Genomic DNA, 22202 nt, shown 5'->3' on the forward strand with positions numbered 1-22202 from the left:
ATGCCCTATCATTTTTAGAGTCCCATATTTTAACAAGTTACATACACTCGGTAAAAATATATTTGTTTCCTCAGAAAAAAATAAAGGAATTTAAATACATTGTTTGGTTCTATCTTATATATTTCCAAGTTTCTTGTTTGTATGCATATACAGAATTCATGATTTTACTGTATCTTTTGAAACTGTTTATAGCAGTGGTTTTCGTCCCATCAGCAGGAAGTAGTTATACTCAAGTTCTAGGTGTGTCTCATGTGGAGGCATGGCAGTATGAATCATATCCATTATTCTGAAGAAAGAAAGAAAGAAAAGAGGAAAAAATGTAAATATCCTGAGAACAGCAGCAATACAAATTTTTGGAATCAGGTATAAATTGTATACTTGTACTAACTCTTGTTCAAGTCTGAGAAGAATGTCCGCTGCTTTCTCTTCTCCTTCTTGATTCTGATAGTTCTGAAATGCTGACCAGCTGCTGACATAACCAACTAAGTCAGACACAGTTGCATTGTATTTAGTTGACACTGATTCGTCACTGAAAATAGTACTTCTGTTACAAAACAATCCAGAATTCTTAACTGTAACATACACCTTTCTAGTTCTATGGTGCTATGTTGTGCTTAGAATCTTCACTAGTCACAGACCTACTGTTTTGTTGGCCAAGCCACCAAACATACTTAAATTGGCATTCAAACAACTCAGAATAAGTGTCTCCTTATGTTTACAGATTTTTCTCTTCTGTTTTTGCTGACCTTAAAATGTTAAGTACTCCTTTACAAAACAAACACTGAATACATTCAGCTGACATGAAAACATTCTAACATGTTTCAAACTTAAAAGTAAAAGTAAAGGTATGTCTGTAACAGGCCGTGGAGGCCCATAGGGTTGTGAGATGTTGAGGTTCCCATTTTCTAGACAGTCGACTCATAGATGGTGGCAAGGTTGTCAGCTCTACGCGCCAGCCACCCTTTACCCCCAAGAATATTCCTGGTACTCATTTCTGTTAAAGGCTGAGTCGACCCCAGGGCCATAGTGTGGCTGGAAGGATTAGGTCAATTGAAAAAAAATCCAGTGACCTCATTGGGACTTGAACCCACGACCTTCCGGCTTGTATCATGGTGCCTCAGCCACCTACACTATTCAGACATATATCTCAAAAGCAGCAAGATACAATGTGAAATCTACCACATAGTTATATCTACTTTATTTCCTTTTCATGAGCAAATACCCTATGTCCCTGACATGTTTTAGTCATGAAATGACCATCCTCAGGGAAAGACCAGATATTAAAGGCCACTCTAGAACACACCTATGAGTATATGAGTATGATGGGTGAGCCATAAAATCTGGCCCTCACACTACAACCTTCAATGATCTACATTGTGCCTCCCCTTTGGATTAACCTTTTATTAATCCTACACTTCGAATGTGATGTAGACTTTATTTATAGGGGCGTCATAAAAGTCACTTGGTTCCATGAAGAACTGACCCAGGTGGCAAAATCTTAAATAAGCTATAGCCTCACAATCACATAAGATGTGTGTGGCTGATTCATCTTCTTGTAAGCACCTTTCACAAGTTGGGTCGTCTGTCAGTCCTAGTTTGAAAAGGTGCCCTTTTAGGTGGCAGTGCCCAGTAAGTAATCATACCAAACAAAAACAAACTCTGTGATTTTAGTCCGCAAGCGAACTATACCGACCAAGCGATTGCCATTTGTCGGCGAAGTTTAGTGCCAACTTTGTGGATAGAGGGTGTTGTGTGGTCAGCGCAATGAATCCCCACAGCCGTTAATTTCGGTTTTCTAGACTGGAGCTGCTATTTCCTTGAAATAGCTCCTCAATTATCATCACGAGGCTGAGTGCACCCTGTTCCAGACCCACTACTTCTCAGAAAAAATCTGGTAGTGCCAGGAATCAAACCTGGACCTCTGGATCTGTAGCCAGGAACGCTGACCACTAGACCACACAGGCAGTCCAAGTAATCCTACCACCCATCTTAATTGATAGAACACACCTAAATAAAACATTTTAAATGTCTGTCATGAAATATTTATAGAAATTTAAAATTAACAGTATATTGCAGTTCACTGATGTGAATAGTTGAATGTAGTCTTGTCAATTTGGGGTGCACTGTCTCTCATGTGCTGGTGATGTTATGCAGCATCAGTGTGTTCCTGAGGAGTAGAGTATTGAAGTATGAGGCTACGGGAATGTATAACACCATGATGCACCACTAATTGAGAAGACTGTATTCAACTGTTCATATCAATGAACTGTAATATAACATTAATTTTAACAATTTATAAAATTTTTATGACTTAGATATTTAAAACTTTTATTTACATATAAAACTGCATAGTTTCCTTTAATGTTTGGCCTCCCACTTAAGATGGTTATTTTCTGACCAAATATAATGGGGATATAATAGTATATGATCAGAAAAAGGAAATAAAGTAAATATACTAAGATGGTTGAGTTCATATGTATTTTGGTATATAAAGTGTACTGCCAAAATGAATTCTATCAAATGTATATTATATCCAAGATTCAGTACTTAGGTTAGCTAGTCTTAAAGGCTAATACCATACCAGGATTTGGCCAATTACCTGGCTTTCACTGATCCTACTTCAGTAAAAGAGAATGTAACTTAATATGGACCATATTTAATGAGATATATATTTATATTATCTTACTCTGTGGAATCTTCAAGTACCTGCATGAAAACATGTATTCCAGCATTTCCATCACTACTGTTATTGAAGAGTTAAATGTACTTGTGTTTCACTTTATATATTACATTTATCATTAACATTTCATAAGAAATCATTGGTGGGTAACATCACAATGACGGCTGGCAAACTGTTATCTGATTATTGTTGATCTGAGGAAGTTGCTGTACCTTGGGATGTAAAATAGCATTACCTACTTAAAGATTTGTTCACTATAAGAAGTGTGTTAGTGCCTTTGTTTGGTGTAAAGGTACTTACTGCTTACAGCATACCAAAAATTTTGACTATTTAAAATACTTTTGCAATATGTTTGTTAGACATTCAGGTATGGGAGCATAAGACATAGGGAAGATGACACAGCAGGATATAGGCAGATAAAAAACGTAAAGGTAAGGCTATCCCTGTAACAGGCCGTGGAAGCCCATTGGATTGTGAGACGTCAAGGCTCCCACATTTTGTTGACAATCAACTTGCAGATGGTGGTGAGATTGTCAGCCTTGAGCACCAGCCACCCTTTATCCCCAGGAAGATTCCTGGTACTCGTTTCTGTTAGAGGCTGAGTTGACCCCAAGGCCATAATGCAGTTGGAAGGATTAGGTCAATTGAATTGAAAAAATCCAGTGACCTTATCAGGAATCACACCCATGACCTTCCAGCTTGTAGCATAGTGCCTTAACTAACTACACTATTGCATACTTCTCCAGCCATTAATGTAGGAGAAGAATATTGGATTATCATGCTTACAGTACCTCTGCATATGCTGTGTAAGTTACAGCCACTGGCCTGTACCCTCTTTGGTCTACATGAAGCATGTTACAGTTCTTACCTTAATGAATGGATGTTTTCAAATCAAGGCAAACCTGTAACCATTTATAGTGTCACAGGCAGTACAGGAAAATCATTTGAAAGGGGCTTCAATCTGATAGGAATTCATCCCCTAAATGAAAGTGTTTTTAACGACAATAAACTCCTGTCCTACTACATTACTGACAGAGCTTACAGTCAAGTGACAATATCAGAAAATGCACTTTCAAACACAAAAACCACCAATGAAGAAGAAATTTAAGTTATAAGCAAAAAAAGTATCTCCTCAAATAATAAGAACCTTTACTAGAGGCACACCATGGAATGATAGAAGAAAGTGTGGGAAAAGCAATATCCAGACAGAAACACTGCACAAAAAGGAAACTGAAAATCAGAGTGCTAAAATGGGTAAAGTGAAACATCCAGGGAAAATAACTGTGAAGGAAATTGTAAATACAAGGTTGTTCACTGCTGACAGCTCTGAAAGGGGGCCTGAAGATGTTACATATGCAGAATCGAGTAACAGTGAGTGTGCAATTCTATTAAAAATGACTAATATTGTATAACAAGGAATGGAAGAGAATTTTGCAGTTGATGATTGGCACAAGATTTTGTTTTATTGAAGCTGGCTGCAAAAGAATTTTTTTTTTCCATTATGTATCTAAAGCAATGTATGATTTTGATGGATATGAATATGAAATGAGGTATTAAAGCTACAACCGCACTTCAGCTGTCACTTCTCGCAACCGTTGTTCGCCACTTCTCGTGACCGTTGCCTATCTATCTTTATGTTTATTTATTTGTTTGCCCGCTTCGGTAGAACACTTGACTTATTTATTTGCCCGCTTCGGTAGAACACTTTTGACTCTTCTCAGGGTTGTGTCACGGTAATAACTAAGTCAACTCGGAGACTGCACATTTAAAGCTAGTCCACTGATAGAAATAAAATACTCTAATTTCTGCTTAATCACAAATTGTTTAATTCAGAAGCAAACACTATATCTTTATTGGCAAGTAGGGAGTAATGTGCCCTTTTATTATTACCAAAGATTAATCGAACCAAATAAATACTGTTAAATTTAGATAAACTTGGAGAGAGCAGGTAAATGACGTCTGCCTCTGGTGAATTCAAAATGCCAAGTGCTATGCTCACTCTATTCTGCGGGAGCGTCACTTCATCCACTGTATAGGATTTGAACCGACGGCCTTTCTCCCAGACAAGAATAGTTTTCTAATGGCTGATTTTAACTGCCAATTCATACCATCAGTACTAGACAATCACATTACTAACTTTGAGAATAAAGAGATCCAAAGATATTGAACCCGGAACCCTACATGTGAAAGCGGTTATTTCTTAGTTTAGGGTCTAATTACACCCTTCCGAAGACACTTTTATAACAGCTACCCTATTAGCAAACAACATTTACATGTTCTGCAACTACAGACATGTCCTTTCTAATGGGCCTCGACCCTTTAGCGGTCACCCAAGCTCCAGGTAACAAAACAAGGCAGTTGTTCCTGTCTAAATGCGAAACTTCTTAATGGATGGGTCTCCCTTATAAATCAGTCACTCTAATGAAATGGCTGAAGAGGAACATAGTGTCCATTAAAGAGTATTAAAAGCTTTGGACTGTTACAAAGCTGACTGAGAACACCAGTAAATTCACCCTAGAAAAGGAATATGAATACTTCAGCATTCCCCAGTAGGGATATTATGAAGCTTCAACCCCCATTACCAGCTGACTCATCCATATGCCAAGCATGACAGTTGTACTTTCCAGCAGATTTCAGAGCATTCAGTGTGAAATAGATTAAAGCTAAGTATTTACCTTTAAAGATGCAGGTGTTCACGTTTGGTTTTATATATTTTGAGTACAACTTATCTTTCTACATTTTTTCCTTCATATGCAAGTAGGTTATTAAATGAAAGTTACCGACTGAATGTTAATTACAAATCTTCTGGTATTGTTATGATTTTTATTCCAGATGATGTCAGTTGCTCCCTGTCTCTCAGTGGAATATACTCAAAATGTGAAAATTAAATCTGCTTATTTTTTCTTTTCTTAAATTCCATCCCAAGGTACAACCACATGTTGCACCTTGGTTCACTTTACCTCTTGCCACTTACCTGCAAGAATTCAGAATGAGGGCATGCAATATTATGTTGAATATGTTTTTTTCTTTCAGATGATTGTCAAGAAGTGCACATCACAGCTTCTGGAGCTCTCAACATAGTGAACTGTAACAACAGTTTCCTTTTTTGGTGGGAAATTACCATTATGCATCCCTTGGCCTGCCAAGAATCTACTCCTATAATTTTTCCAGCCAAGGGTATGGTTCTGCCCTTCTTCTTTGGAGATGCAGTATGATACCATTCCATGCTCGTTTTATTTCAGGGTCAAAATGGCAGAACCAGCTTTCATCATGAGTCATGATGCTCAGTATGATGTCACTGAAGCAACAGCAATGACACATCCATGAGTGCCTTATTGTACTTCTCTGTCAGCAGTCAAGGAACCCATCACAAACTTTCCAGTGTCCCAGTCTTATCTTCTCCTGTACAGCACTGTGTCCATTGCCAAGCTATACTATGATTTCTATAATTGTCATCCCGTCTTCCTACTTGTTGCAATCCATGGTGGCTGCTCTTGGTCAACCACTGCAGGGCAGATTGGTGATGTCCCTGTTGCTATCTTTGAAGTGTTTCACCTAGAGTCACATCCCTACTGGCACCCATTCAAGAATCTTCAGACATGACAAAGTAACCTTGTTGTTTTATCTTTTATAATGATAAAGTAGATTAAAGATGTTTGCAACAGAATTGTTCTGCAAGAGGAATTCTACGGCAGCATGCCAACAAAATGATACATCATTTACAGCAATTTTGTCACAATGGATTACAGATAACCACTGGTATGCACATATTGGATGTGTATTTCATATTGCAGAAAACTGATACAGCTACCAGCTGTGTAACCCCTAGTTTCATTATGTTGATAAAACCCACATAAACTGACACTGCTCATTACTTTTTGGTACAGCCCCCATACAAGTAAAAAAATGCTGAATTAAAAAGTATATTTCAGCTGTGAGATATACTTGAATGTGTAACAGTGTGGAGCATTTGAATCATTCCTACCAATAATCTTATTCACCCAAAAATCATAACTAAAAACAGACCCAAGGTACAATACCTTCCCCTTGTCTGCTTCATATGTATATTTTATTAAAAAAGAATACTATATGATACCACAATTTTCTGGAATACAGTAAAATGGAAAATAGTTTCCACCATCACAGAAAAAAGGATCTTTCTTTACAATTCAGGTAATTACCTTCTGGTAAAGTTCCTAACATTTGTATTTTGTATTATGTTAACCTGACAAACAGTGAAGCCAGAAAAATTCCATTCCATTTCATGGAACTGTGAGAATCGCTGATGAAAATTAAATGCTTAGGATCCAATTTCAAATACACAAATTCTAGGAATAATAACTCAATGTAGTGGGACATGGAGACCGCTAAAGCAATGAGGGGAGACCCACCAATTATCAGTAAATGTATGGTTGGGGGGNTAACTGGCAACCATCATACAGAATGAAGTCTCACAGCCAAATCTTAAGACTTAACCTCTCACCTGACACTTCAGTATAATTTAATTAGATGAACACTAGCTGTCTATTGCAGTTATATAAAATCTCACCGTACAATGGGTCCATCTACAAATGGGATTTTGCAGAACTCATCACTTCTGTAATTACCAAAATATGCCTCCTTACTTTCTGCTAACACATAGTTTCTGAGTGTTGTGCAGTAGAACTGAAAGGGAAAACTGATAAATTATACAAGTTCCAGGTAAACATGGATTAAATCCATTTGAAAGTGATTTAAAGAACTGCAGTAACACCTTTTCAACGATACTGCACAGCTCCTCATGTGTACTGCCATATCTTGGTCTTGGTAGATGGTAACCATACAGTGCAAGAACTCCACCAGGAACCAAAACCCTGCCTGCTTCTGCATAAAACTTTGGCAAATCAAACCAATGACAGGCTTGAGCAGCAGTTATTAATTGAACAGATGAATCTGGACAATCAATCTTCTCTGCATGCCCTACACTGAAACAACAGTTTTATACTTTCAGACAGTGAAAACCAGGCACCTCCCTTGGCAAATGTTGGGTGATAAAAAGTGTCAGAAGAAGGCCACATAAAAACTAAAGCTAAACTCAGATGTATATAATTTTTACCACTCTGACAGCAGCTCATGAGCTTCCATATTGATGAAGTCAAAGCCAATGAACAGTTAATATACCACATAAGGTTTCTGTGCTTAACTAATTATGGCACCATGACATGAAGACGTATCTGGGAGTGGAGATATAGCTCCACCTCACCACTAGACTGAGGTAAGTGGTCAGCTTCCATATTGATGAAGTCAAAGCCAATAAACAGTTAATATACCACATAAGGTTTCTGTGCTTAACTAATTATGGCACCATGACATGAAGACGTATCTGGGAGTGGAGATATAGCTCCACCTCACCATTAGACCGAGGTAAGTGGTCAGCTGCATATTCCAGCCACTTTACCCCAGGAAAGAGGTCCCCTTACCCATCAGACAGGAGAGAGTGTGGGCCCCAGAGCCAGTCTGGACACTGTGGAGAAGAGTAAAATCCCTGCCCCTGGCAGAAGTCGAACCCTGGCCATCCAGACCGTAGCCAGTTGTTGTATCAACTGAGCTATCCCATCTTATTTTAATGTACTATTACATCAGTATTTATCTGACTGGTTAAATATATGATGTCCCATAAATAAGTACAGAAATATAGAGGGTGAATACTATGGCCCAAAACAATGGAAATAATTACATGAACATGGGTCCAGAAATGTCTTGGGAATGAACAAGACACGTTTGAAGGTGTTCTGCCAATAGTAGAATTATAATTTTGGCTACAAAAGTAACAAACTTCTGAAGGAAATCGCAGTTAGAATGGACATTATGAATGACTTTTATCACTACCACCTTTTCATTCAACAAGATAATATATGGTTGTCATTTTTTTTATTTGTTTCATTCTGGTCCGTCACACTGACAATATTATAAAAGATAAAACAATTCCATCCAGTGTGACTGGTATAATATGGTTGTCAGGTTTACAATGATAGTGTCGTGACTCAAGGTACGCGGGTTCGAACCCGGTGGAGGTCGTGGAATTTTTAAGGGCGGAAAAATTCAGGGAACAAGTCCTCCGGGGGGGGACTTTAAGCCGTGGGTCCCGTGTCATAGCTTTACAGCATGTAAAAGAACCTCATGTCCCAAGGGGACCTCTGAGCGAAATTCAGGACATTTCCTGCCCAACAGTAGTCTCTAACGCCTCTGGTAGATGGGGGAAGCATCAAGATACCGCTGAGCCAGTAGAGGCCGAACTCGCTGGCTGAGTCGGGACTGATGGCACGCACCAGTACCGGTAGGGAATAGAGACTGGTAGAATATCACAGGGGGACGCACAATGGACCAATATCTGGTCTAAGTGCATGGGGAAACCCACCCTCTCCAATAACAACGACAGTGAGTTGACCACGTCACTAGCGTGACACACCAGGCATTCATTTCCAGTTAAATGTACATTTAGTGAAGTGCTGCTTTTTCAGTGTCACAGCTGCTTTGTAAGTTTGCATAAATAATGGACAATTACACATTCTGATAATATACCAAAATGCAGCTAAATCCCTGGTTAAGCCCATGGTAATGGTGTAGCAGTTGTAAGGGTGTATGCAGAGATATATCATCAACATAGACTTCTGAACACATGCAAACTTAATTAAATCCAATTCCAGCTGCCAAACATGTGGCGCACATACATGACAGTTCTGTGGATTCTCCATGAACAGTTGCTGTACCCATCACTCACTGACTCATGTACCTAAGCACTTCTTGAGAAGCAACAAACTGTGTAGCTACTCAAGAAATTCCCAGCATTTTATAGACCCCGAAGGTTCATTACCGTGTTCACAAGAGCCCTCCACTGCTCCCTATCCTGAGCCAGATCAATCCAATCCATACCACCCCATCCTATCTCTCTAAGATCCACTTTAATATTGGCCACCCACCTACATCTTAGTCTTCCTAGTGGTCTCTTTCCTTCTGGCTTATTCCATCAATATCCTACATGCATTCCTCTTCTCCCCCATTTGTGCTACATGCCTTGCTCATCTCATCCTCCTTGACATGATCATTCTAATTATACTTGGCGAAGTGTACAAGTTGTGAAGCTCCTCATTATGTAATCCTCTCCAACCTCCCATCACTTCATCTCTCTTTAGTCCAAATATTCTTCTCAACACCCTCAGTCTATGTTCCACCCTTAATGTCACAGACCAAGTTTCACACCCATATAGAACCACAGGCAAAATTATACTTCTTTATATTCTGATTTTTATGTTTCTAGGCATCAGATGAGAAGATGGAAGTTTCGGGACTGAATGGTAGCAAGCATTAACAGAATTCAATTTCCTCCTGAAGAAGGTTTTGATTTATTAATCATTCTCAAATATCTGAACTCTGCCATATTTTCACATCTGTTAGCTATCTTTATGTCATGATATTGATCCTGCATTCTGGTGATGGGACAGCAACATATACTCAGTTTTCTCTGTATTTACTTCTAGACCAATCTCCTTACTAATGTCAATAAAAGACTGTGTGTTTTTCTTTATGGTATCTATATTATCACCCAGTAGATTCACATCAGCACAGAACAACAGCTGATGTGTCGCATTCAATTTCAGTCCCCCCTGGTTTACCTGGTCCTTTCTAATGGCATATCCTAAAGCAAAATTGAAAAGCAGTGGCGATAAAGGATCTCGTTTTAGACCATTCTGGGTACGAAAACTATCAGACAAATGTTTACCTGTAAGGACTTTCGTTTAAACACATTTTAATCAGCCTAACTAGTTTCATGGGTACCCCAAACTCTATCAGAATATTGTACAATACTTCCATCCTAACTGACTCATAGGCTTTCCTGAACTCTACAAATTGCTATTGCTGACGTACTGTCTCACTGTACCCCCATTTTTTCTCCAGTATCTGATGAATGCAAAAGATCTGATTAGTAGTTGTCTGTTATGTTGAAACCCACACTGGTGATCCCAAATAATTTCATTTATGTATGGACTTAACCTTGAGAGAAGAATATTGAACAATATTTTGTAAGAAGTTGATAGCAATGATATCCGACAATAATTACTACAGTCAGTTTTATCACCCTTCTTGTGAACTGGTACAATAATAGACTCCTTCCTCTGATCAGGCAATTCTTCCTTATTCCAAATAGAATTAATTAGCTTATGGATCTTAGACTGTAATATTTCACCTCCTGCTTGAATAAGTTCTGCCAGAATTTGATCACTACCAGGAGATTTATACCTTTTCAACTTTGCAATAACAATTTAAACCCCAAAAGGATTAGGATCAGGTACTTCAGGTACTAACAACTCAGCTGTATGTACTTCTATCTGCCTAACATCACTGACCCTGTGTACATTCAATAAGTGAGAGAAGTAGTTCTTCCACCTATTCAAAATGTCATGGGAATCTGCAAGTACATCACCATTCTCATCCTTCATTAAGTAACTCCTAGGTTGGTAACCACTCTTAAAGTCATTTATTCCTCTATACAGGTCTCTAATATTCTTGTTTTTGCTGTTCGTTGCAAGCTCATCAATGTTGTCTTTCAGATATTCCCTCTTTTTTCCCCCCGAAATGCCTGCTGGTTTCATGTCTTATATTGTTCAGATTATCCCCATTTATTTCGCTTGGATCCTGCAATTTGTCTTGTTCCACCATATGCAATAGGTACAAACTCTAAGTTCACTTGACCCACACCAAGAATACTGACAGTCATTCCTTTGACCATATGGAGAAGGTCCCTTCTTTAGCTGCCATATACTGTTCACTGATAGAGCAGGCTTCACAAGGAACTGCATACTAAATTTACATAACAGGCACAATTGGAGCAACATACACACATAAAGTACAATTAAATCCAGACGCCAATAGCAGTTCACAATTAATGTCCAGACTAGTACTCCTGGGGACTGTTTCATAGGCCAATATGTTTTGCCTCATAGACTCAATGGCACTGCTTGCTTACATTTTTTGAAGCACACTTTGTCAGAGTTACTGGACACTGTCTGGTGGATATTTGACAAAAACATGTAATTTATGCATGATGGTGTCTCAGCCCATTTCAGTAAAAAAAAAAAAGTAAAGCTATCCCTGTAACAGGCCGTGGAGGCCCATAGGGTTGTGGGATGTTGAGGTTCCCACATTTACTAGACAATCAGCTCATAGATGGTGGCAAAGTTGTCAGCCCTTTACCCCCAAGAACATTCCAAGAATATTCCTGGTACTCATTTCTGTTAGAGGCTGAGTCGACCCCAGGGCCATAGCACAGCTGAAAGGATTAGGTAAATTGAAAAAATCCAATGGCCTCATCGGGATCTGAACCCGCGACCTTCTGGCTTGTAGCATAGTGCACCCCCCATTTCAGTTATGCCACTAGAAATTACCTTGAGACTGCATGCACTGAGCGATGGACAGGAAGGCAGGGGCCAGTATCCTGGACAAGTCATTCATCAGACCTGAATCCCTTTTATTTTTCCTTTGGGGACATCTGAAAAATTTGCTGTACTCTTCAGCAGTTAATACTGCAGAACAGTATGTGGCTTATGTGGCAGTGCAAGGTGAACATTTTGAACACCTACTGTAAAACTAATAACAGTTGTTACCTCCTGACACTGGAATGTATAACTAAAATTTTAGTCAACTGTTGCTCTGTTTCTTGAACAGAACTCCTTTGTCACTGATAACATTTGTCTGACAAATGTTTAACCCAAGGTGTACTGTCATATAATAAAGCTACTCTTGCACCTTAAGTTCTACTATCCTACTGTTGCAGGGAACACCATGCTGACTGTGTTTTGCTGTTGAATGGGGAAGGTTGCAGTGATAAAACACAAGTAGCCATTCACATTATCAACTCCACGCTCTGATTTTCTTCCAAAGTGTTCCTAGCATATGTTACATTTTTAACCACAATTCTAATCCTACTGTTTCAAAAATGCATTTGAATGGCTCTAGTTCAATACAGAAGCATTTCCAGACCCATGTAATGAGCATAAAACTATTGTAAATAACAAGGAATATGCATGCTATAGAATAAAAATTTAAAATTCCATTACCAAAAGTATTACATTAAATCATAAATTTGTGGATTTACTTATTTTACACCAAGGTTATGATTTCACCTGTAGGTCACATTGTGAAATTTGTTCTTTCGAGTAGCTTCGGTAATTTGTGATTCACTCGGGTCAAAACCTTGTACATTCTGGAAAAATGAAGCTAAAACATCAGTGCTTTGGCCACCACCACATCCAACATCAATGGCTCTGACTAACGGTGGTGAAATCTAAATAAAAGTAAACACAAGAAACCATTTACATAAGCAGCTAACAAAATACTTTTGTGATCATGAACAAAAATGATAAAGAACATATTGTCTCTTCCTAACAGATGCAAAAAACATATAGTAACAAGGAAAGATCATTTTTTATGGTCAATAGGTGTGTCAAGTGAGTGATCTGATAATTAATGATAGGAAGGCACACTGCCCTCAGCCAACTAATTCTAACAAAACTACTGGGGTAACAGCAGTCACAAAGAAGCTAACCTACCAAACAGTAAAATAAATCAAACAAGCGGAATCATAAACAGAACCACAAGTACAACAATATCAATAAAACATAAGATATTATAGGTATTCCACCAGAATATACGAGGCCTAGAGAACAAAAGGAATCAACTAATAAGCTCCCTGTATTCAACTATTCCACACATATTATGCCTCACAGAACACCATATGAAAAGAGTAGAATTAGAACACACCCACATAGAAAATTACAGATTAGGAGCAAAATATTGCAGGCAGTCAATGGAAAAGGGAGGAGTGCGTATATATTTGCTAAAAAAAACTAAAATTCACTAATGTTAATATAGAGGAGTACTGCTTAGACAAGGAGATAGAAGCCTGTTGTCTGAAATTAAAATCCACATTTTCAAATACACGTATTTTGGCCCTATATAGAGCCCCATCAGGGAACTTCTCTGAATTCTTAAACAGAGTGAGCCCATCCTTAATATACTGCATAACGAAAAAAAAAAATGAAATTGTTATTTGTGGTGACATAAACGCAAATAATAGGAAAACATGTTTAAACTCTCTGCTACTATCCTACAATCTCTCCAGTATATTAAACTTTCTGAGAAGAATTCAAAATAATTCCATTTCAGCAAATGATATTTTCATTGATAGTTGCTCAAAATTAGAAATGTATATTCTTACACCTCTCTCAAATGGTTTGTCCGACCACAAAGCACAACTCTTAGAAATACTTTGTATTGCTTTGGAGCCTCATTCTAACCAACAACAGAAATTGGTAAGGAAAACAGACAATAACTCGATGGTTGACTCTGTTATGAAATTAAGCTGTGAAACATGGGATACTGTATTCAGTAATGTTGACATTGACACTAAATTTAATTCCTTTCTCAATATCTACTTAAGGATTTTTACTCAAATCTTTTTTTTTTTTCGATTTGTTTCATTTTTGGTCCGTCACAGCACAGCGGGCCAAGAAATCATAATGGACTATATTAAGAATCTCCTTACTCAAGTTACATAGGAGGCACAACATCAGCCACCTAGAAGACAACAGGGGTTACTGACACGAACCGTAAGGTTTGTGAATTTTAATTTTGAACAAAGTTTTTAAAACTTTAAAACAACTTTAAATATTTCTATAACCAGAAAGGCTGCTGTGACTGATAGATGGAACATTGTGTACTTGGCAATACATGTGTAATTGATATGACAACTGTTGTGATAGTGGTTTCTAAAAAGTGTTTGGTGCCTCTGAAGATGATCCAACTGGATCGAAACATGTAAGGCTAGTTAATCATAAAGTGAGAAAACTGAAATAGTCACACTGGACACTTGTTCATTTTTCTCACTTCTTTTGTACTATATGTAAATATGGCCCACTTTGTTTTATGTTGTTCGTTGTCATGTGTGTTTGATTTTTGTTTTCGTGTTGTCTGATTTAATCTTTTGATTATGTTTGTGTCGTGTCCATTGTTCTGTAGTATGTTTTTAATAATGTTCTTCTCTATTTGCTTTCCTTTTTCCGTTATTGGGTATGTGTTGAGTCTATTTATTAGGTAATTAATACCCGACAATTTGTGCTCGAATGGATGGCACGAACTGTTAGGTATTATGATGTCTGTTTGTGTGGGTTTCCTATATATTGTGAATTGCAAACTATCTTCATTGCGATATATTGTTATATCTAGAAAGTTAATTGATTCTTGTTGTTCTCTTTCAATGGTGAACTTTATATTTTGTTGCAATTCATTGATTTCTTTGAGTGTATGTTCTATGTTTGTTATTTTTTCATCATATATTATTAATATGTCATCGACATATCTGAAGTAGGCCACTATTTGTTGTTTTACTAGAATGGGATATATTTGCGTGTGTTCCATATATTGTATATATGTTTCCGCTATTATAGCTGATGTAGGGGCTCCCATAGCTAGTCCATCTGTTTGTTTGTAGTATTCTTCGTCAATTTGGAAATAATTTTGTTCAAATACTGTTTTTAACATATGTATTGTTTCTTTGTGGCTTTCTTTATTTATTTTATGGTTTTTTCCTAATATAGTGTTTATTATATCTATGGTGTTAGTTTTTGGTATATTTGTATACATGTTTTCAATGTCAAAGGAACATAATCGTATGTTCTCATTAAGTTTAATAGCTTGTAAATCTAACATTAAGTGGGAGGAGTTTTTGACATTGTATGTGTTTGGTAGTTCTAGATAATCATGCAACACTTTCGCCAATTTCCTTGTCATTTCGTAAGCTGGGGCGTTCTTCCAGTTTATTATTGGTCTAATGGGTGTGTTAGGTTTATGTAATTTTATTGTGGCGTGTAGGTTTGGGGCTGTGGGGTTCATATTTGTAAATCTCCATTTGTCTTGTATGATGTTATTACACTGTTTCAGTGTTTGTTTTACCGCCCTTTGATATTGTTGGGTCGGATTTTTGTCAATTTTAATGAATTGGTTATTGTGTATGAAGATATTTATTTTCTGTTTATATTCTTCTTGTGTTAGTATTACTAGTGTTTTTCCTTTATCTGCTTTCATTATAATAAGTTTATTCTGTTCAATTTTATTTTTTATATTCATTATTTATTTTATCTTTTAGTTTCTTCGCAATTAGATGTCTATAATAACTTTGTTCTGTTAGTTCTAGGTTATTTACTGCTGTTTCAGCTTCTAGGGCTAATGTCTCAATCCATTTTTTATTCTTGTGATGTAGATTATATTTAAGGCCTTTACTCAGTAACTGGGTNTCGTGTGTAAATTGTATATTTGTTTGATTCACTACTCTCGTGTATTGTATGTTTTTGCTTGTTATATTTATATTTTGTGTTTTCTTCATATTGTTTATTTTTTGTTGTTGTTTTAGATATGTTGTTTCTATATCTTGTTGTAACTTTTCTTCTATTGAGTGTTCGATGTTATTCCATGTTCGTTGCCATGTGTTTGCATTGTGTATGTGAATGTGATAGAGTTGTGTGTTTAATTGTTGTTTCTTTTTATATAGAAATTTTATTTCATTTTTTATGCATAATGTTTGGGCCTGTATTTGTGTTTTCTTAGCCGCTTCGTTGTTTGTTGTTATTTTCACGTATGCGTATTTTGGTACTAGTTTTTCCTTCAGACAGGTTTTGTTAAATTTTATGTTAGCGTTGCAGTGTAACAGTTTCTGTTTACAATTCATATATTTATAAATGCTTTTTGTATGACCACTGTTTACAATATTATATTGTAAATTTAAAGGTTTTTAAAATTAGAACTAAAGATTTTAGTATAGTGCTATTACAACAAAGTCAAAATTAACGTGTGTAAGATAAAATAATCTACAAACCAGACAGTTATCAACGAAGTGAAGTTGATAATAACAAGGAAAGTGTTTTTAAATGTTAAATTTTGAGCTGGGTGCAGTGTGACAGCGATGTGTTATACAACTGATGATGGCCGTCTGAGGCCGAAACATGTAGTGTAGGGGAGCAAGATCAAAGACACAAAATATATTGTTTGCACTTGAGACGGAGTTTATATCATTTATCGTATGGAGTGCAACAGGATGCTTAAATATAATACTTTAAAACAGCACTGAAACATTACTTACTTACCCACTCATTCTACTCCAGAGATGAATATTTCAATGTAAACAAACAGTAACTAGTATCAATTCTAACCTGAAGTGTATTCCTAAGCATGTTACTGTTTCATTTTGCTTATTTGCAGACTGTGCTGTATGTATCCAACTGGCATGGTGATATTAATACTGTATTATAATCTTATTAACTTTTCAAGCAAAACTATTATTGCACAGATATTGTGTATCTGTACTTGACTTGTTCCATATCCTACGGTGTCAACCTGTACCTGGATTTATGGAATATAAATATATTCAAATTGAATGTAAATGTTTCTACTGCACACAAAATCCCCAAATCCATATTATTACATCTACTCTAATTGGGGTATTGTAAAACATGGGAGTACTGTAAGGTTCTCCGCTTTTTCTCATGCACATCACTGATCTACCCCAAACCACCTAAAATCAAAATCTACACTCTCTATTGACTATTAAAATATTATGAATTCACATCAAGAAACTGACTAGCTTCAAAATGCTTGAATGACTGTCTTTGCTAGTTTACACAAATGGTTGAAAGTCAATAAATTTTCATAAAATTTGGACAAGACAAACTTTATAGTTTCCCACTAACAACGAAAACTTGCATTGTAAATACTGATTATGACAATAAGACAAACAAAGAAGTAGGACCAACTAAATTCCACAATATCACTTAAGTTAATTTTAATAATTTCATACAGTACAGTTCCCAACTAGAATAAGTGAGACCAAAAGCTCTGCAACTGATAATGCAAAGAAAAATTCATATGATGTTATCTCTGTTAGTAATGGACTATCGGATCACGATGCTCAGTGTCTTGTAGTAAAACATATCGATAACCTGGAGAAGAAAAAAGTGCAGGGAATCACAACAAGATTAGTAAATGAAGATTCAATTGCACAATTTCTTAATAAACTATCTAATGAAAAATGTGAAAATATGTATAAACTTAATGATGTAAACAAAATATTCAATTCATTTTTAAATAAGTATTTACTTGTCTATGAGTCATGCTTTCTGAAGCAAACTATAACAAATAAACACAATGATAATGGCTGGATAACAGCTGGAATACATACCTCCTGTAGGCGGAAGGAATCTTTGTTCATTCTCAGTAGAAACAATGACAACTATTTGTTTAAATCATACTATAAACTCTACTACTAAATTCCACAGTATCACACTTAAGTGAATTTCAGGGTGTTTTACTCTGTCACTCATGTAAATACATAAGTTACAATTAAATTACTTCATTTATTTCCACTCTATCATGTCACATGAGGTATTTTTTTTAGGGTAAATTCAATTTCCAGCAAAAAAACATAACATCCAGAAAACAAAATAACAATTAGAATAATGGCAGGCATTCAAACACAACATTTAGAGAATATATTTAAGAAGTGCAATATTTATCCTGTTTCCAGTGAAGTTCTACTCTCTGTCATCCACTGTGGATAACGTGGCAAAGTTTCAAGCAAATTCTGATATTCACAATTTAAACCAATGACAGATATGGCCTCCAAAGGTCAAATGACACCTTCACAACATATAACAAAGGTACATACTACAAAAGAATTATCTTATTCAATAATCTTCCACCTATCAACTTCAAATCATGATAAAATGTTCCAGCGTAAAAGGTAAAGTTGTCCATGTTGTACCATGAAGACGTATGGGGGAGTGGATGTATAGATTCACGTTTTCTTGATCTCAGCACTGGTTGGAAGTGAATGGTCGGCTTGACGCCCCGGCCGCTTTACCCCCGGGGAATGACCCGCCGGGATCCATTGGATAAGAGGATGGGTGGGCCTCGGAGCCGTTCTGGACGAGGTGCAGAAGTTAAAATTCTTGCCTTATCAGGACTCAAAACTCCGATTCCTCGGTCGTTCAGCTCGTACTCAGTCGCTATACCGACTGCGTTATCCCAGCTCATAATGATCCAACGTTGTAAATTTAAAAAGTAAATAGTTCTTTAACACAATTATTTTGTTCCGTATTACATAAATGTCCACAAATGGTCAAAATAAATATGTATATATATTTATACTTGTATGTGTATTACTCGTAAATACTGTATTTGTATTATAATATGTTTTGCATCCTTTGCCTACTCCCCCTATAAGAGATCTATGGAATGTAAATAAATTCTAATTCTACCATGTGGTACCTTTTCCACAAGAAAATCAATTATCCTTTTGACAAGTTCTTCAGGTGGTTTCGGTCGAAACTTGTTATAAACTGTTGCATGTCCTGCAGCCTTGAAATAATGAAAGCTCATTTTGGATGGTGAATATTTAGACGATTTAGACCGATACAGACGTCAGTTTCATGCGTTTCAAGACAGACATTGCAGCCACCACGGATGACGGTCACGCGGAAATATATCAGTGTTTTTAATTTACCTGTATTGGCGTGTCACGACGGTCACGACTGACATATGGTTACTGCAACATCACTTCAAATGAACATTTGTTTTGATATGCGACTCATTCTATATCCAGTGGTTTGTGAATATACTTCTCAGCCTGTACCTGGATCTGATTGAATTTGAAATAAATGTCATGAACATGAACAGCGTTACCTAACCTAGCTTATGTTGGTTATCGCCAACATCTCGTAAATTTGTTTCCTTTCCTTGGCACTACAGCCCCAGTGGGCGTAGGCCTACCTCCATGAACTTCTCCGTTCACTCCCGTAAAAATTACAGATGTAAATTTCGAAAAACAGTGTATTACTAAAGGTAATTAATTAAACGGGACACATCAGCTGTGGGCCTATGCCGATGATGTGAATCTACTGGGTGATAATGTAGATACCATAAGGAAAAACACAAAAGCTTTAATTGACACAAGTAAAGAGGTTGGTGTAGAAGTAAACACTGAGCAAACCAAGTATATGTCGCTGTCTCGTCACCAAAATGCAGGGCAAAATCATGATATAAAGTAGGAAACAGATGTTTTAAAAATGTGGTACAATTCAGATATTTGGGAACAACGATAACAGATCGAAACCCGATTCAGGAGGAAATTAAGAGGAGATTGAACTCGGGTAATGCTTGCTACCATTCAGTCCAGAACCTTTTGTCTTCTCGTCTGCTGTCCAAAAACATAAGAATTTGATTATACAAAACTATAATTTTGCCTGTGGTTCTGTATGGGTGTGAAATTAGTCTCTGACATTACGGGAGGACCATAGACTGAGGGTGTTTGAGAACAGGGTGTTGGGGAGAATATTTGGACCGAAGAGAGATGAAGTGACAGGAGGTTGGAGAAAACAGCATAATGAGGAGCTTCGTAACGTGTACTTTCCTCCAAGTATAATTAGAATGATCAAGTCCAAGAGGATTAGGTGGGCAGGGCATGTAGCACGAATGGGGGCGACGAGGAATGTGTGTAGAATATTGGTGGGAAAGCCAGAAGGAAAGAGACCACTGGGAAGACCAAGGCGTAGGTTGGTAAACAATATTAAAATTGTAAGTTTTGAGGTTTTCACGGCGATGACAATGAAGAAAGTTGTCTTCTGGGTTTAGGCACCGTGTNATGGATCTTAAATAGATAGGATGGGAGGGACCAGTGGAGGGCTCTTGTGAACACGGTAATGAACCATTCGGGTTCCATATACTGCTTGGAAATTCTTGAGTAGCTGCAGAATTGGCGGCTCCTCCAGAAGGGCTCAGCTCCATGAGTAAGTAAGTAATTAGGATGAGACAAATTGATCAATTTAATTTAACTCTATTTTAACTATAGCATGTTCATGCTTTAAGCAACATGCTATACTTCACTTCTTTTTCGTCTAGAGCTAAACAAAGTATTGGCTGATTATAACGTGTCAAATACATCACCCTCAGACTCATGTTAACTGCTTATTTCAACTACGGCATGTTTATGGCATAAATAAAATTATATTCAGGCACCATCCTTCCTTTCCCTCAAAAAAAAAAAAGATTCATCACACACGCTTCCGTAATTCGTATGCACCCTTGAATTTAGCACATGGCTGCTATCACTTTATTCTGAAGCCATGACTTAATGCGTTTTCGGGGTTTGAGGGTGGTAAGCAACTACAGTGTGCTTTTCTGGATTGTGACACCTTACAGTATTGTAGGTGGATACAAACTTTTCAGAGGAATATGTTACTTTTGCCTTCTAGGTTGAAGTAAATGTTCCCTATCTCAGCTGACCCATGATGTCTTCATACTGACCTTTGACCAGGTTGTGATCTACAGTGAGACAAGTGCGGTCTTTTCTCACTCTGGTACCTCCTCTTACAGAAGTGGGGCCATACACATAAAAAATTCAAAGTGTACTGCACTTTCTGTGAAGGTAGCCCTTATCTTCTCCATAACAAGTCCATGGGCACTTCTCATGAAGAGGGAAAGGTCATCTGTTTCTGATGACCTTCAGATTCAGCAATTCCCTTTTCATGCTCTCACTTTCTAGGTTTCTCAACCTCATTCTTGACCTTCTTGACAATGTGAAACTCTGGGAGGTGTACTGTGACTGGCATTAGTCCTTCCTGTCCTAACATCAGTTCACTGTCAAAACGATTACACAAGCTGAATCTAATTTAAGTAATCTAAATGTCATTAATTAATAATGCAGGAATTGTATGATTGGCAATCTGTTTTATGATTTCTACCCATACCCCCCCTCTTCCAATGGATGGACCAAACTGATATACGGCAGATATTAAAGTTGTCAAATGTCAAATTGTAGCAGTTCTGTACATTATTAATATTACAAATTCCACCATCAAGGCAATTATAATTTATTAACTTATGTTCCTTACAGGGTCATCCTCGGTGTTGTAATCTATACATTTTCATTACTGAATTGTAAAGTGCATATACATATTTACATTCACACTTAAAATGACTATTTTCTATGTGCATCTATATTCCGGCATCTAGGTGTTGATTTAAATATAAGATATTGTCGCGTATCGGGCGTATATCGCGACAAATAACTTCACGATGTATTTGATGTAGCGAATTTTATTTCACAATCGCACTTACAATCACCCAAATTACAGATTTACGATTACTGCTATCTGCAGTATCACAAATAGTACACTCCAAATGCCACAATACAACTGACTAGTTGCTGGCTAACTCGGCGGTAGCTCCAGGACTCACTGACTGACTCAGTACAACTAACTGTGAATAGCCTTCGCTGCTCCCTATGTAGCCTCAATCGGAAAATACGACCACGTAATAGGCACCCTTGTTGCCTGGCGCTAGCGGAAGTAACCGCTGTTACTACTTGGTGACGTCACCGCTGTTGACTCGCGTTGCCTAGCGACCAGGATCCTAGGACTCGGCTAACATCGGCTCGCTT

The 22202-nt window shown here is 37.2% G+C and overlaps 1 protein-coding gene across 1 annotated transcript; it reads right to left on the reverse strand.

The window, feature by feature from the left end:
* Nucleotides 1-4: 4 nt before the first annotated feature.
* On the reverse strand, nt 5-19560 carry LOC111866386 (putative methyltransferase DDB_G0268948). Its single transcript, XM_023855285.2, has 6 exons — nt 19034-19560; nt 12841-13001; nt 7434-7644; nt 7230-7345; nt 389-529; nt 5-286 (listed from the first exon to the last, which is right to left on the reverse strand). Exons 1-6 carry the CDS (start codon nt 19142-19144, stop codon nt 187-189), a joined length of 840 nt encoding a protein of 279 aa, XP_023711053.1. The 5' UTR covers nt 19145-19560; the 3' UTR covers nt 5-186.
* Between the last annotated feature and the right edge of the window lie 2642 nt (nt 19561-22202).

This window comes from Cryptotermes secundus, unplaced genomic scaffold (assembly GCF_002891405.2).
Source record: "Cryptotermes secundus unplaced genomic scaffold, Csec_1.0 scaffold41, whole genome shotgun sequence".
NCBI classification, from domain to species: domain Eukaryota; kingdom Metazoa; phylum Arthropoda; class Insecta; order Blattodea; family Kalotermitidae; genus Cryptotermes; species Cryptotermes secundus.